Source organism: Parus major, chromosome 11, assembly GCF_001522545.3.
Source record: "Parus major isolate Abel chromosome 11, Parus_major1.1, whole genome shotgun sequence".
Taxonomy (NCBI): Eukaryota; Metazoa; Chordata; class Aves; order Passeriformes; family Paridae; genus Parus; species Parus major.
Genome location: NC_031780.1, coordinates 6,592,409 through 6,609,086, shown reverse-complemented (window position 1 = coordinate 6,609,086; position 16,678 = coordinate 6,592,409). Strand labels below are relative to the sequence as shown.

Genomic DNA, 16,678 nt, shown 5'->3' with positions numbered 1-16,678 from the left:
CCGGTCTGGCCGCACCGGGCCCGGGCAAGCGACACTGCACAGCGTTATATAAGGCCACACACTCCGCCGGGGAGAGCCCCCGGCTCCCCAACACCTCCGTTCCCGAGCCGCCCAGCCGGGGCCCCGGGCCAAGGAGCGCCCCGCGACCGGAGCTCGGCGCCGCCCGTCCCCGCGCTGCTCACGGCGCCCCTGCCCCGGGGCCGCCGGACCCGCTGCCGCCTCAGCCCGCGCCCGGCGGGCCCCGCGGAGTGGCCGGGCCGAGGGCCACGCCGGGGCCGTCCCGCTCCGGGCCGAGGCCGAACCCGGCGCCGCCGCCCCAGCCCGGCACCTTTGTAGTGGACGCGCAGGTTGCCCTGCGAGAGGCCGATGTAGTTGTACTTGTCCTTGGGGCTCCAGGAGCGCGGCAGCGGCGTCTCGTCCTGGTTGACGGCGGGGTAGAGGCGGCGGAGGCGCCGGCTCAGCTCCTGCTCCTCGGGCGGCCCCGGCGGCGCCGCGTCCCCGCCGTGCGGGCTCCCCGCGCCCGCCTCCGCCATCTTGGACCCGCTTTGTGTCAGCGGGCGGGGAGCGAGGCCCGGCCGCGGCCGGCAGCCAATGGGCTGCGAGCGTGCCCACAATGGGGCCGCGCCGCCCGACGGGAAGCGCAGTCCTCGTCACTGCCGCTCGCTCGCCCCTGGCTCTCGCCGAGACTACAACTCCCGAGAGGCAGAGCATGCAAAGCCCCGTCCCCCCCTTCGGCGCGCTGCACGCTGGGAATCGTGTCCCCGTTCCGCCCTGCTCCCATCAGTGAGGTAGAGTGCGAAACTCCCATTCCCAGCGTGCACCGCGGCAGCCCGGAGCCCAAGGGCCGCCCAGCGCTCACAGGCGCCCGCCGGCAACCTCCGCTCACGGGCCGGTTTCGGCCGCCGCGCGGCGTCCGCGCGTCAGGCGCTGCGTGGGCAGCTATGGCGGCGCGCGAGGGGGGTCCTGCGGGCGTGGCCGTTGCCGTGGCGACGGGTAAACGGAGCGCGCGCGCCATGGCGGGCCCGGGGCTGAAGAAGGAAGCGAGCGCAGCCACGGGGGCTCCGGCAAACCCCAGCAACGGGAACAACCGGCGGCTCTGGGCTGCGAGCGCACGGACGAGGGACCCCGGCTGACCGGCTGCTGCTCACAAAGGCTCCTTTGGTTCTCAGTTGGATGCATTTGGCTACAGTCTTTGTTTACATTTATGTATGTTTTTCAATACAATTATGCCTTGACAGTACACTACAAAACTCCTGCCGTGAAACCACGGCCAGCAGGAAGAAAAACAAGATCCTTGAGCAGCCTTATGAGTTCATTCTTCTGTATATGACACACATAATTCCATGTTTCCATTCTTTTTCCATGTCTCCATAGCAATAAACAGGCCCTTGTCATCATTCCAAAGCCATGATTGTCGGAGCAACTGGAGACCTACTTACGGCAAGAGCTGCAGTCTCTTCCTCTGCAGCTGAAGTTACAGGTCTGACACAAGGTGATCTTGACAGAATGATCTTCCCTTACTTGAGAGAATGTTTATATAGTTACGGATTTAGACTTGTTATATTTAGATTACATATACAGTTACAATATATATATTTAGATATCCATACAGACCAGTTTGATACAAAAAGTTACAACCTTTGAGACTCCAGACTGCCAAACCGGTATCAACTGTTTGAACACACCCAGTGTAAGGAAAAGGCTCCAGTGAGTTGAAGAATTCCCGTGGAACATTCAAATCCAGTGGCAGCCCAATCGTGTGACAGGCAGCAGCTGCAAAGCACTGTCCCCTCCCATTCCTCCCCTTGGGAAGCTGCAGCTTCTCGTGAGATGTGAGCTCTGACACACACTAGAGAGGGAAATCCCATCCATGAAGGACATGCAGACACTTACTGCTCCCAGCAGAGCTTCTCAAAGGACCATTCAGTCACACTGTATCCAAAAAAAAAAGCTCTTTGTTGTATTAATGGAATTATGTTTAAAAATAAAATCCTTGAAAAATGCCTGCTCTTTGGATTGGCATTGGCTGCTGAAGAGATTTTAACTCTACTGGCCCTTATGTCCTTTAGTGGTGTGCAAAACCTGTTCAACTTCCAAGTGCTGCTGCCAAGAGCTAGGCTGGATTTCCAGGATTCCCTATGAATTGTACCATTTGGCTGTAGTTTGAGGAAGCTATACTGCACACACTGCATAACCCAGAGAGGAGAATCCATACTTGCAGCAGGATTCAGGACAGCCTCAGGATGGGGAGAAACAACTTGTGTCACACTGACTCCCCAGAAGGACACTGAAGAGCAAGTTCAATATCCATCTCCATCCCTCTGAAACTGGTACATGTGACAGGCATTATTCTTTCTTGGCACCCTTTGCTGTGCCAGATCTCATTCCTAGTGTTGTTTAAGCTCCCTGGAAGCAGTACAGTCACACACAGAAGTTCTGCTTTGTTTCCCTGGCTGAGGAACACAGCATGGACCAGCTCCTTCATGCAGCAACTGCCTGTACAGGAACACCAGTGGAAAACAAAGGGACACCATGGCTCCCACTGGGAGCAGAGCCACAGAAACCACACAGGTGTGCCAAACACAGAGCACCAACACAGTTAAATGCCTGCTAGGAACATTTTGAACACCACAATGCAGGAGCCTCTCAGCTCACTGACATAAGCAGCATTGGCATCACACAAAACACGTGTAACATTTTATTTATCAGAATTGTACAAGTATTAAAAGGTAATAAACAAAAATATGGATAGTCAAATTACTTGTAACAAAGGCTGGTGAGACCCAGCAGGGTGGTGTGGTGGCCACAGCACAATCTGCCTTCACTCAGAACATCCAGCAGTTGTTACCAGGTGAAAAGCAACACCTGGAGCAGTGACATGGAACAGCCCACAGCCAGCCCCTGGGAGCAGGCCACCTTCCCACCCCCAGGGGCCATCCCTGCAGCTTCACTTGAAAGGGATCACTTTATTTCCACTCACTGCAATTGGAATCAGGAGCTTCCGGTACTCCAGAGGGAGGTAACGCTCTATCAGCACATTCAGAGGCATCTTGTCTGTCACCAGCCCTTGCCTTTGTCCAAAAAGAGAGCAGAGAAGTGACAACAGTTGTTAATGAAATGTGTTTCCATTTGATACCAGAGAAGGTTTTCTTGCACTGAGGTTTTTGCATTTAAGAGCTGAAATGCCCTGTCTGCTTGTGACAAACAGCTCCAGACTCGTGTTTGCAGGCAGCTTCTCAGCTCCTGTGCACACTGCAATGCCAGGACTGCCCACACAGCAGAGCCAGGGGGCTCCTGCAGAGCAGCTTCCCACAGAGCTTTCCACTGTTTACCATGGGGATATTAATCTATATTGATCAGGTCCAAAGTAGAGGCTCATTGCTTTTTAAATTCACAATCCACCTACCATGGAATAAACTCAGCCCTTTGATGTGACAGAAGGAAATAGCTCAGTACCCAGATTTTTTTACAGTCACAAATCAGAAGTGATTGGCATTTGCCAGCTGTGTAGGCCATGGAGTTTTCCTGTGCACCATTTAACTGACTGGACTGAAAAAACCAGCACCAGTTTTGGAGAAAGAAAGTGCAACATTTAGTGATACTTTCCATGTGGAAGGAACAGAAATGCTGTTCTTATGCATGAGCCAGCAACAATTCCTGATCTCATTGTGAGGGAGTAAAAAAGCATAAAGACACCTGGAACAGGGTGAAACAACAAGTACACGGAATTCTCAAACCAGGACAACTAAACAATCGTGCCTCCTGGCCTGTTCCTACCTACCCCAGCACACACCTGTCAGGTGGGAAAATGAAATCTCTGCATTAGGACAGCAACAGATTATTCTTTTTAAGCAGCAACACCAGCTCACCTACAGAGGGTCATGCAAAGCCAGTGTCATCAGCTGTGCCTTGTACTATCCCCCAGGTGACTTTAACACCACATTTGAAACTTTTCCAGTTTCCCACACTTATTGTGCAAACACTGCTGGTGCACATTCTGGCAACGACCAGGCATTACTGGGCTATCAAAGCACTACCAAACACTACAGCACATTAGTAACAACCCTTCCATTACCTCCTCATGAGGACTTCCAGGTCGGCTGCCTCCACTGTCTTCCTCCCTGCATGGTGGGTGTAAGCTTCCAGATCACTGCTCAGCTGCTTGAAGTATCTCTCAGAGCTGAGGGGGGAAATCAAATCAGACTGTGGAGCATGTGAACACCAGCTACTCACCCACTTCTGCAGGGTAAGCTGCACAAGAGCTGTGCAAGTCACAGCCTGCTAGGGAAAGCTAGGGGAGAAGTAACTCTCCTGCCCATGAACAAAGCTTGGCTTCTCAGCCCAGGCTCCCTGGAACTTCACTGCCAAGACAGCTGTCAAACAGCTGCACATCTGACAACCAGAGCCTTTCCCAAACTTCCCAACCATGCAGAACAGAGTTGACACCAGTGACAGAGAAATCAGCACGGAGGGTCAGATACTGGCTGCTGCAGTGATATCTGCATCTGCTCAAACAATACACAGATTTTACTCATGAAGGTAACAAGGTCTAAGGATTCAAAAATCTGAGAAACCTGGAATCCAATGGAATGCTGCACACCTCACTGTGCCCTGCATGATGACCATTGTCCAGAGCCATCCTGCCCATGGAAATGGATAATGGCAAGACTCTGACTGCTACAACTTGTTGGGACAAAAACCAGATGTTCCTGCAAGGCTGCACTGATCAGATACCCACAGAGAAGCCCAAAGCACTTTGCACATTTCTGCCCATTTTTATGGCCTCCCAAGACTCTTTCCAGCTGAAGAGAGAGGGCTGTCAGCTTGTCAGCAGCACTCCCAACAGGTTTATTACTTCAGAAGAGGAAAGAAAGGAAAAAACCCTCAACATTAAAAATAATGGAAAGAGCAGTTTGTTGCTACGTACCATTTTTCAACAACTTTGAATGCCTCTTTGGTCACTGGCATTTTAGCAAAATGTCTGAATATCTCCTTTATCAAACTCCCTGATACTTGAGGCTCACGTGGTTTCCTCTGAGGTGGTCCCAATCTCTTTGGAACTGTCTTGGGCTGCAGCAGCTGCTGGGGAGACCTTTGAGGGAATTGAAAATTCACACATTGAATGAAGAAGGGAGAGGCAAAGAACACCAGACTGAGTTTGGAGAAACCCTAAGCTGAACTGGAAGGGATAAGAACTCCCTTGAACTCTTCATTCTTTCTCCCTCCCAATTCTTCAAAACTCTCATGCCCACACAGGGCAAAACAGTTTACGTGGCATCATGGCCTCAGGAGAAGTAATCCAGGCTCAAGTTTCCTTGATTCCAGAGTGCTCATGTACCACACTGTCAACAAACATGTATTGGAGTTCTCTCCAATACAAGACTGCAGTTTCCACTGCATCCCTGCAGTGTTCCCTTTCCAGCAGTGCACAAAGTTTGAGACACCACAGAACACTTCTGCATCTGTGGACAGGGGAAGCTGCATTGCAAGGAATCCTTCTACACTATTAAGAACTTCAATGGGGGCTTTTTTGTGGGCTGTGGGGTCCACCCCCCTTAAAACAAAACTGTAAGTCCTAAAGGAAATTAAAATTGTCTTCCATCCTAAAATAGGAAAAATTGCAATATGGACGAGTTAAGTGAAATCCATGGATTCACTCAGTACATAATTGGAAAACAACAGAAATAAACTAGAACCTCAGGCTAACACATGCCAAACGCCCAGAGAGGGCGTGTGGATCACTTGACTCTCTCCAGTCCACATGTGCCATACGTGGGCACAAGAATTTTGTCTTCTTGTTTATTGCTTTAATAGACAAAGCTCTAAAGTCATAGGCTAGAAAACTCCTCCTGTTCCCTAGGACCCATTGCTAGTGGCTCTGATGAAGCATATGGCTTCACCAAATTTCTAATCAAGAGAGTGCAAGTGTTAACTAATTTGGAGTAATGCAGAGGACATGTTCACTTTCTGCCTCTAGGAAAGCTTCTTTTAGTCAGCCCATGGCAACTGTACACAGCTTTAGGCTTCTGCAGTAAATACAAGTATGTCATTCCATTTGATCAGTGTCTTGCTATCCATAATTCCCCCTCTTCTGCAAGGGTCTCTACATCCCATGCTGGAGTCTCTGGCTCCAGAATGGTTTAACAATTGAAAAACTCCTAGGAAAAGTTTCGGTCTTCAGCACAAGAACATATTACAAGAACGTTCATTGGAAAGCCTTAAGGCATCAGGCCTCCTCTGGAAGATCACTGACATTCACTCAATTCACTCTTCACTCAGCTGCTACAGCAGTAAAAGAACCAAAGACTTCAGCACTGTTCACTCCCTGTGGCAGCTGCCAGAGCAGCTGGCAAAGCCAGGCTCTGCTCTGCCCCCAGCCCCACTTCTGCCAGGCCACTGCTGGATGTGGCTTAGGCTTACCTGGGAGCAGCAACTTTTTCAACATGTGGCGTCGACAGCAGGAGGTTTTTGGCTGGAGCACGGACAAACACAGGAGTCTTCATGGAAGCCTCTGGGAAAAAACATACTTGAGGAACTGAAGTCTCTTCCAGAACTCCTGGAGCAGGCAGCAGACAGAAACCCAGCCAGCTCCCCACATGCCTGGCCCTGCTCACTGCCTGTGTCTCCACAGCACCCTGAGCCAGCACAGCTGCTGGCTGCTGCAATGCCACCCCCCACAGCTCCTGCCACACAGGCTGGGGGCTCCCCATGGCCCGTGCTGGCCCAGCTGGCTGGGCAGGCTGCAGGGACACCACACAAGACCAGGCTGCAGGGGCTGAAGGCTGGGTTAACTCAGGTTGCCACAAAGCTGCAGCCTTTTTAACCAGAGAGAACTTCAAAGTCTACAAGCTATCTCTGTCATCTTGCTAAGCCATGGGGGAAACTGTCCTGAACAAAGGGACAAGCTGAGCTACAGAATCACATTACAAGGGCCAGATTACAAACTTCTCCCTGTTTGCAGATTTTTGCATAACTCTCTCCAGGCAAGGCTCCTATTATCAGAATCTCACCTCTTCTCTGCTATGAACCCATTTCCTCCAAGTCTAATCTGCATTGTCTTTAACTTCACTCTTGAACTTCTTCATTTCTTAACAAGTGAGAGCAGGAAAGAAAACGATGTTAAGAGAAATGCTGAGCAGCTTCCTTACCTCGACTTGCAGGCTGTTCAGCTTCATCCTGAGCAGGCTCTTCCACTGAACTATTCAAATCTAGCATGATAGCCTGGTCTTGTAGTTCATCTCCTTGTTCATCAGTTTCATCTAATGGAATCATTCCAGGTTTATCAAATGAGGAAAAGGCATGAGAGTTCCTGTCCAGTCTTTCAGCTCCAATGCCATTGGTAATCTTATGTTCTAAATTTTTAAAACAGGCAAAAGAAAGCACTGAAACAAATACCTTTGCCTGATTCTGGAACTTCCACTAGTAAATTTTCATCAAAGATACCTGCTGTAACTATACATTTCTAAACCCTACTGCCAGTACAATTTTGGTTTCTCTTTATATAAAATGCAGTCTTCCAGCTTAAAATGACAAAATTGGTTTGGTATTTGCCCAGTAATTATCCCAGATTCCAGAAAAGACAGGAAGTTAAGTTTCTCTCAGCACTGATACCAGTGATGCAGCATGAGAGCACTTTGGCACTACAGAGAGCTGTCAGCATTAGAGGTGTTCTCACCAGCTCCGGGAGAGCCGTGGGCTCCAACGCTGCCTTCTGCCAGTTCCTCTCCTGGTGAAGAAGCCATTTCTGTTTCACCTCTGCTGTCCTGTGCTGTAGTTATCTGCAATTCTGCTTTTTCAGCCATCTTCTTCTCCAAATGTTCAGAATATCCAGCACCTGGACCATGTTCTGGAGCTAAAATAAGAAATTCTATCATACATCTTACCTACAAAAAAATCCCAAGCAACCACCAGCACACAGTTTAACCATTAAATACTGGAATGTATTTGTGATAAATAAACTCAGCCACAGAGGTAAATAAGAAAAGCAGATGCAGCTCCCTCTACAGCTGAGAAATGCCCAACTTTTCCTGTGTTTCCTCCACAGCCACCTAATTAGGGGCACATCAGATCCCAATGAAGGAATTTTACTTACAGTAAGTAAAGCTCCTCCAGATCTGGCATCTCTATGGCCATTTTCAATTTTGGTGATTGTGTAAAAGACCAGTTTCTTTTCCTTTAAATCTAACAATATGTGGAGTTTGTGCTCAGATTCTCCATTTCCTCCATTTTTCTGAATAAATAATTTTGTAAGAAATATATTCCCTTATAGAGAGAAGAGAGCCTAAAGTGGTTTTAACCATCCAGGAGAAACCTCTGGCAGACAGAATAAGAAATACACATGACAAGACACATGACTTGTGTTTAAAACTTCTGAGCTACTAACTACTTAAGTATTCTTTTTTCCTTTATACTACATGTATAGTCCACATATCTGTTACTATGTAGCTCAGTTAAGCAGAAACCCACACAGGTAGTTACTTTGGCAAAATTGGGCACTCTCATAATGTTGTCACTTGCTGAAGGGTTTGGAAATCTTGGCCGAGTCCAGAACCAAAAGCTGTCAAACTGCACTTTTACCATTCTCTCCAGTGACTGGGAGTTTTCACACCCAAAAGTACAAGAGTGGCAAGGCCTTGGGACCTTGGGACAACCAGGACAAGGCCAGGCAAATGAATGCCAAGGAGAGGTATCAGGGGAAAAACTGGCAAATGATAGGAATTGCAAAGCATATACCTGCTAAGCCTAACCCTTAACCCATAGTACTCACTGCCAGCCACCTCTTCTTCAGAAAAAGAAATCTGTGCCATTGGGTTGCTCTGTGGGGACTGATCTTGCTTTTCTTCTTGCTGCTTTGGAGGGGTTCCTGGAGATATGTGAGTCATTCTGTCAACATGCTCATCATGAAGGCTTGAGCTCTTGGAGTCTCTTTGGGTCCTTCCCTCGTTTGCTCTCACATCGGATACCAGGCCCTCCAGCCTTTCTTCTTCTTGATCTCCATCAGAAATCAGGCTCCTCTGTGCTGAAGTTTTTGAATCTGACAGCTGGGGTTCAAGAGCAGAAAGTTTATTTTGGTTCTGTTCATCCAGCTGGGACTGAACAAAGAGCTCCGTGGTATTCATCATCATTTCTGCATCACTTGTCAGGATGCTTGTTCGAATCCCAGATGCAGACTGTGAGTCCACAAGATAGTTCTGTCCTGTTGAGAAAGTTTTAAAACAAACTATGTGAAAAACTTTTCAAGGTCATAGGGAGATACTTTACAATCAAGACTTGTGTAATTCACAATTTAAGTCGTTCAATAAAATTTTACTCCTCTTCAACAGATCAAACACTGAGAAACCGTATGACCCCACTTCTGTGCCCACAACACTCCACACCAAGTCCATAAAGATCTCAGTAACCATAGATGAAGATGATCCCAAATAATTCCTGTGGTTTAAATGACCAAACTGGACAAAGTACATATTTATGTGCACAGAATCAAAGGAACTGCCAAGGAAGAACCTCATTCTAATTAATCTTTCTTCCCAAATCCCTCTCTAATTCTATGAATCTGTTAGTAAATTTTAAATTCTAAAATACAGACCATCCTTCAGTAAACGCTTCTAAAAGCCCCTTCAACATAAAGCCCTGCCTCCCAAGAGAGAAATAACAACACAACAGTAACAAGAACAAAAAGAAACCTTTGCTGTTCAGCATGTTCTGTTCCACTTTGCCTTCAAACACTTGTAAGTCAACAGCCTTGCGGGTTTTTGGTCTCCGGAGCAAGCCCCTCTTTTCAACGGTGTCTGGGGCCAGCAAGGAACCCACAGACATACGAAAGGATCTGTAAAAAGAGGAAAGAAATTGTCAAAATCACACACTCCCCTTTTAACCTCAGAATACAGACATGACAGCATTACCATTGACATTTTGCAGGACTAGGAGAAATTTCCCAAAAAAACCCCTTTAAGATTATATGTCAGTCTTTAAATCAATTGTTTATTTTCATACTATCACCCAACATCGGGATATGTATCAGAGAGATGAGGAAGCAGACTTTTTTACAGCCTCCCTGAGACACTGCAACACTACAGCATACAAAAGGATCAGAAATTTAAAAAATCGAATCTCAAACAAATGTTTGAGAGTAAAGACATACTCTAGATGACAATGGGGTGGTAGGAGGACTTCCCAACAAGTTTAAGAATCTACTTAGTGTCAATACTCTCAGCAAAGGACAGCTACCAACACATTGAGACTGTTTTAAAGATGAGAGCTGACAGCAACACCTGAAGCATAGGAAATGTTTCTCATTGTAGGTGTTTTGCACCCTGAAGACTGACCATGTTCAATGGCCTCCTGTCCCTCTCTCCAGGCAACCCAATTAAAAAGGGGGTTCAGAGGGTTCAAAGACAGAAGCACAGAATGCAACCTCAAAAAACATCTTGTGTGGCACCCCATGCAGGAGCTGCAATGAGAAAAGTGAAATAATGTGCTGACTTTGGCCAGGGTTGTCTGTAAAGTACACGGCAACACTGGAAAGTAAGTTCTTTGACTCACTTAAAAGCTTTTTAAGTCCAGAAAATACTGCAAATATGCAGCATTATCTACTGCAATAGATGTAATTTATGTGATGAAACTATTAACAGGCAGGGATAATATTCTAATTCTGTACTGATTTACTGTTGGAAGCATGAGAATGAAAGGAAAAAAGGAATGATCCTAGCAAGTAAAAAGAGGAGCAAGAGGAGCAATACAAGCTAGACCAACCCTGGCATACTGTACAGAGCCACAATTTCTGAAAACCAAAAAGTGTGGGGTGCAACACCTTCAAAGTCCAGCAGCAGAGGGGCAGATGGCTGTGCTATTGCTGATACTAACACAGATCTTTACACGAACCAGGTATCTGCACTGCTCTTCACCCCTTCAGATGTGATCATACCTAGGACTGACAGAAGTTAATGCATTTTAGGTTAAACTCACCGAGCCGTAATTGTGCTGTCCAACGTTGATGGAGCTAGAAAAAGTTGATGGCACATTAGCTGAGAAATCACCCTTTACACAACAGGCTACAAGAACATCCCAAAGGATTTTCCTTTCTTCAAAGCCAGCCATGCTACTATATTCAAACATACTTTGATGCAAAAAGAATTAGATAACGGGGTCACTTTACTATTTCTTGTCTACATTTCGGAATTGCATACTAGAAATCTAATAAGCAATTACTGAAAGGGTGAGACAATAGTTATTTCAATGAAAATTTAACATGGCATAAACCCTCAGATTTAGTAATTTTAATTTTACCACACTGATGACAAGTTGTTAGGCCTTGGTCACAACCACCCTACAGCAACATAACCCAAACACATCTGGAGCTTTAGAAACATAGGTAACTATTCCACAGAGTCTTGATGAAACTGGAACTCAAACTTATTCTGCTCACAAAGAACTTTGTTTTATGTAACTGCAGGAAAAAGTATGCAGCTGTTTGTACATGAAAGTGTCTAGAACTGAGAAGAAGACAGGGATTGCTTCCTCTGGAGACACTTCAAAACTCAAAAAGCACCAAATTGCAAAATAGTCAAAAAATTATATATAGCAGTGGCAGAGCCTAGAACTTGGCTTAAAAAGGTTTATTTTAAATTTGATAGGATGGGGCATGAGATACTGCAATCTGGATTCCAAACCTACAACTGCCCAGCTGGGCAGCTCTTGACAACTGAGTTGAGCAGGTGAGAACCAGCTGACAGCAAATGCAGCACTGAGCAAGGTAATTTTTGACTGCAGCCTTACCTTGGTTCTGGGGAAGTCGTCTCTCTGCTGCTCTCTCAAATTCAGAAATGCTTAATTTCCTTCTCTTCTTTGTTGTGTGGAACACAGTGATAGATTTGCCCTCAGGAGCAACATCTGGCAGCTGCAATTCCCCCCTACCAAAACAAACCAAGCTGGAGACGGATTTCTGATAATCCCCCCTGACAAGATGCAATTCTGGTCACTAAAACACAAGTAGAGAAGTCCTGCTCCCCAGTCACAACACAGGAACTGCAGCTATACCTGGCAGTGAAATTAAAGTGTAAATTATCAAAAAACCCTACTTACATGCTGGAAACCCTCTTAGATGGGACTTCTGAATGAACTTCTTGTGTGTCTTCACGGCTAGATATCTGAGGTGCCAGTGGTGAAACCTGGGGTTCTGCCAACAAACCAGAACATTTCCTTTCCACAATTCAAGACAGCAAGAGCACCAAAATGCAGCAGGGTGTCACATCTACACTATAAGCTGTAAACAACATTTACTAACAGGTTAAAATAAAGACCTAGTAAAAACTATTTGGGTTTTACTCCTGGCAGTGACAGATGGCGGCAGGGGATTTCCCTGCACTGCAGAAGAACGTGCCTCTATAACACACCTGATCCTACAAAGGCAGCACCAGGATTATGTGCTCAGTCACCAGGATAAGAAGTCCAAGTGAAGAGGGTTTTGAAGAGGATCTTCAAAGCTATGATTTCACCAGTGCAAGGCCTGGTCTCAGACAGCTGTATCCTGCATTCAGGTGCTGTGCAGCGACTCCTCTGTTACATAAATCACACAGCAATCTGATTTCTGTTCCATGTAACAGGGAAAGGATAATGGGCTACCAAGAACACCCCGTTTTCTCAACTCTACAAAACCACTGTATTTCTGTTCTCAGTTCTCTTGAAAGAAGATACTTACGGTTCTGCACGACTCTCTTGAGCATAAGCCGTGGTGTGCCATTTCTGAGATCAGGGAACACTGCCAGTCTCTGCTTTGCAAGGGTGCTTCTGACAGATTTTCTCCTATTTTCTACACTTAGTTCAGTCTAAAGAGAAATCAGGAAATAAGCAATTCAAAGCTAGTATTTTAATTATTAAAGATCCCAAGATCAAAAGCACCCACCAGCCGTGTTCTAATCACTTGCTCTGTTCTAATAACAAGCGAAGCAAGCTGGCCAGAATTTTTTTCCAAATTCCAAAGAGAAATTGTGCGTGACAACTTTTGACATGCATGTTGTTTTTTTTTTGACGTGACACTTTTTGACAATGGTGGCACTTCCCGTGTGGACAGGAGACAATTCAGCTCGGGCTACCATCCAGTGGGTTCCAGCATAAAACTCTCCTATGGACGAAATCCTGGGTGGCCCCAGAGCACAGCCGCGACCTAAACCCGCCGAGCTGCGGGCTACTCGGCAAAGTCAGGGCTTTCGGCCCATTTCCCACGATTTAAGGCGAACAAGGGTGAAGGAGCGGCCTCCGCTGCTGCTTCAGAGGCCTCATTTCTGTCTCAAACCGAGAGCGACCGGGCGGGCGGAGCCGGGCGAGTACCGCGGAATGACCGATTCCGACAGCGACTCTCCTTTCCCCCTTCTTCCTTTTCTTCCCTCTCGCCCGCCCTCCCAGATCCGTCCGCGCACCTGGGCCGCCGCCTGCGCGTTGTGGTGGCCGCTGCGTCTGAGCCTGGACCGGGACCGCCTGTCGGCCATGGCGGGCCCGGTAACGGCCGACTCCCCCCGCGTCCCGCCGCCTCTCGCGAGACATAGACGTGAGCGCGCGCGCGCAGGGAGGGGCCGCGGCGCAGTGTGGGGCGGGTAGTTCCGCCGGTGGCGCGGTGCATTGTGGTCCGCGTAGTTCCGGGGCGGCGGCGGCGGCGGCGGCGAGAGGCCGCGCGGGCCTTGTGGGAGCTGTAGTTCGGCGGGGCCGCTCGCCCCGCTCGCCGCGGGTGTCCCCCCGCCCCGCGAGGCCATGCCGGGCTTCACCTGCTGCGTACCGGGCTGCTACAACAACTCGCACCGCGACAAGGCGCTGCACTTCTACACCTTCCCGAAGGACGAGGAGCTGCGGCGCCTCTGGCTCAAGAACGTCTCCCGGGCGGGCGTCAGCGGCTGCTTCAGCACCTTCCAGCCCACCACGGGCCACCGCGTCTGCAGCGAGCACTTCCAGGGCGGCCGCAAGTCCTACCTGGTGCGGGTCCCCACCATCTTCCCGCTGCGCGGCGTCAACGAGCGCAAGGCTCAGCGGGCCCGGCGCCCCCGCCCCGCCGCCGCCGCCGCCGCCGCCGCCGCCCCGCAGGGCCCCGCGGCCGCCGCCGAGGCCCCTGCAGGGGGCGCGGCCGAGGACGTGAAGCCCATCGACCTGACGGTGCAGGTGGAGCTCGGGGCCGCCGCCACCATCGGGCCCAGCCCCGTGCGGCTGCCGGTGCCGGTACCGGCGGCGGCAGCGGCGGGGGAGGAGAGCCCGGTGGAGGGCGGCCCCCCCGATCACTCGTACTCGCTGTCGTCGGGCACCACGTCGGAGGAGCTGCTGAGGAAGCTGAACGAGCAGCGCGACATCATCGCGCTGCTGGAGGTGAAGATGAAGGAGATGAAGGGCAGCATCCGCCGCCTGCGCCTGGCCGAGGCCCAGCTCCGCGAGGAGATCCGCGAGAAGGACCGGCTGCTGCACGCTGCCAGCGCCGGCACCCGCAAGCGCCACGGCCTCTGAGAGCTGCCGGGGCCCGGCCCGGCGCGGGGCTCTCCATCCCGGAGCCTCCGCCGCCCGCCGTGCCGGGCACAGCAGCGATGGGATGGTGCCCGGCTCAGCCCACGCCACAGCAGCCCCCAGCCGGGAAAGGCCTCGCCATCGGATTCCCCTGCCTGGACTGGATCAGCTGCGTGCCCAGCCCCGTTATCGCCCCGACGTTGTCTCCGGTGTCACCTCACACCGGGCCCATCAAACGCGCTGTGTGCCGTGTCAGAACACGCTGCTCGTAGCGTGGATAGGACCCGAGTCGTCACTAAGTGGACGTAGGGTATCAGTTTTCAGCAAATAAACTCGCTCTGTGTCAAGTGAGGTAACAGCAACACTACCCTGGAGAAGGCGTGTCCGACTGCCGTGGGCACTGTACCCATCATAGGAATGGTCGGTGATGTCGCATTCAGCCTCGCTCAGTGGAGGAAAGCTTTAGAAACCCTCTCAGGGTGATGTGTTTCTTCAGTAAATTACTGATGCCGTAAGGCTGCTGTTCCTAGCGTGACAGAACCCCCAGATTAAAGAGTGTTCTTGTACCGTGTAGTTTCTGCTTTCTCTGCGGCGTGTGTGTATTGGTTACAGATGTCTCGATGCTCTCGACACCAGTAAGGATTACAGTCTGGTACAAAGAACACGGTGGCATTTAACAGCTGTAGTTTATCTCATTGGCTTAAGACTCCCTCTAATGAAATGGAGGCTTTGTAACACATTGGAATTTTAATCCTTGGCTTTTGTTCAGAGAACTAGGATGAAACAGAAGTGACTTTACCTGCAGCGGTTGCAAACCTTTCCTGTCTAATCCTAAACTAGTTGGCATGACTAATAATCTGTACATTAGGCAAGACCATACTAAAACCTGCTTGTGTGTTCTAAACCAAGATTTAAGAGTATTGTACAAATCTATGTGGAATGGTTGTATAATTTCTGTTTCTAGCCAGCATCAGTCCCTTCACTTTCTGCAACAGGAAACCAGATCGGCGTTGGCTGGAAAGAGGGTGGAGGGAAGGTAGCAAAACCACGGGTTTGGCTTGGTTATGCACTTCCAGCCTGGCTGGTGGAACAGATCCCTCAGCAGTTTGGAGGAGGAGAAGAGTGTCTGGTGCTCCAGCAGGGCCCTGTGGCAATGGGCAACGATGATGGATGTTGAGAACAGAAGCCACTTCACCACAGTGTGCCCATATTCACCTTTGAGGGTTCCCAGGTGTTCCCTGGGTCTGTGAGATCCTTCTGGAACCAGAGTGCATTGCACTCAGTAGATTGGGATGTCACTTTTACTAAATTTTATAGAGGTATTTTCTAAATGTAAAAAGTATCTTTAGTTTGAAATTATGTAATCTTTGTAACAATGGCTAATGTAGCTTTACATCAGCTTCTACACTGTATACAACCGAGCAAAAGGGCACCCTGGGGTTTTGTAGCCGGAGGTTTCTCTGTAGATCCTGAAGCCAGTTCAGCTCCAGGTTGTCACAGCCTGCTATGTGATGCATGGGTCATTTTTTATTAATGTGTGTGCCAAGTTGGATGGTCATCTGTAAGGATACTACATGTCTATCCATGTACTAAGTACTGCCCGTTACTTCAGTTTAATTTATTCTCCAATCTGATATGTAGCTCTCCAGCTCTGTGCTATACTGATTTTTCTGCGAGTCGAGTTAGCAGGAATTTTTTCGTTTGGTTGGTTTGGCTTGTTGTTTTGGGTTTGTTTTTGGGGTTTTTTTTTGGTAGGACAAGCAGATACGTGCTCCACCATGGGATTTAACATATGTGATTGGTCCAGCAGCTCTAGATGCTCCCATCAAGACAGTAGGCAGCACAACATCCCTCCTTGCTGGTTGTGCATCTGAGCTTGTTGAGAACGTGCATGTCATGACAGTCATGGTACTTTTTCTACCATTGGGATGCACTTCAGGATGTTCAGCCATTCAGCCTTGCTGGACTGGTTACCTGCTGGACTGTTTGACTTCTCCAGGTTACACTGAGGTGCTAACATGCTTAATTTTAATAAAGTATATTTTGTTTTCTTACATTTCCTGTCTCCTTGTGGTTCGTATATCTATTTCTGAAAGGTTTGTGGCCATAGCTTTGTCTTCTCTTTTGTTACATCTTTTTATTCATTGTGAGCTCCACAGCTGGAGCAGCGGGAATATCTTTACATTCATGTAAGGTGAGG

General features: G+C 48.9%; 3 protein-coding genes across 5 annotated transcripts in view; 1 reads left to right on the top strand and 2 right to left on the bottom strand.

Annotated features, from left to right (window-relative positions):
* The window catches only part of RANBP10 (RAN binding protein 10), a 64,899-nt gene extending 64,262 nt beyond the window's left edge, over window positions 1–637 (bottom strand). The window contains exon 1 of one of the 2 annotated variants that reach the window (XM_033517126.1): window positions 329–637. Coding sequence is in view for 1 of the 2 variants with exons in the window: in XM_015639636.3 (XP_015495122.1) it covers window positions 329–533 (205 nt within the window). In the remaining variant the exon portion in view is untranslated. The remainder of the gene's footprint in view (window positions 1–328) is intronic. The other variant, XM_015639636.3, reaches the window with a different exon arrangement.
* Window positions 638–2,684: 2,047 nt separating this feature from the next.
* CENPT (centromere protein T) lies at window positions 2,685–13,861 on the bottom strand. Of its 2 annotated transcripts, none has more exons than XM_015639618.3 (13): window positions 13,416–13,861; window positions 12,698–12,824; window positions 12,082–12,175; window positions 11,776–11,909; window positions 10,966–10,999; window positions 9,684–9,826; window positions 8,768–9,196; window positions 7,676–7,852; window positions 7,149–7,352; window positions 6,421–6,511; window positions 4,928–5,092; window positions 4,076–4,180; window positions 2,685–3,071 (listed from the first exon to the last, which is right to left on the bottom strand). In XM_015639618.3, the coding sequence occupies exons 1-13, from the start codon at window positions 13,743–13,745 to the stop codon at window positions 2,948–2,950; spliced, it is 2,157 nt and encodes a 718-aa protein (XP_015495104.1). In that variant the 5' UTR covers window positions 13,746–13,861; the 3' UTR covers window positions 2,685–2,947. The 2 variants fall into 2 exon arrangements, with proteins under 2 accessions (XP_015495104.1, XP_015495106.1); XM_015639620.3 differs by having other exon boundaries at window positions 7,149–7,259; window positions 13,416–13,765.
* On the top strand, window positions 13,721–16,534 carry THAP11 (THAP domain containing 11). Its single transcript, XM_015639694.2, has one exon. It carries the CDS (start codon window positions 13,744–13,746, stop codon window positions 14,479–14,481), a length of 738 nt encoding a protein of 245 aa, XP_015495180.1. The 5' UTR covers window positions 13,721–13,743; the 3' UTR covers window positions 14,482–16,534.
* The last annotated feature ends 144 nt before the right edge of the window (window positions 16,535–16,678 follow it).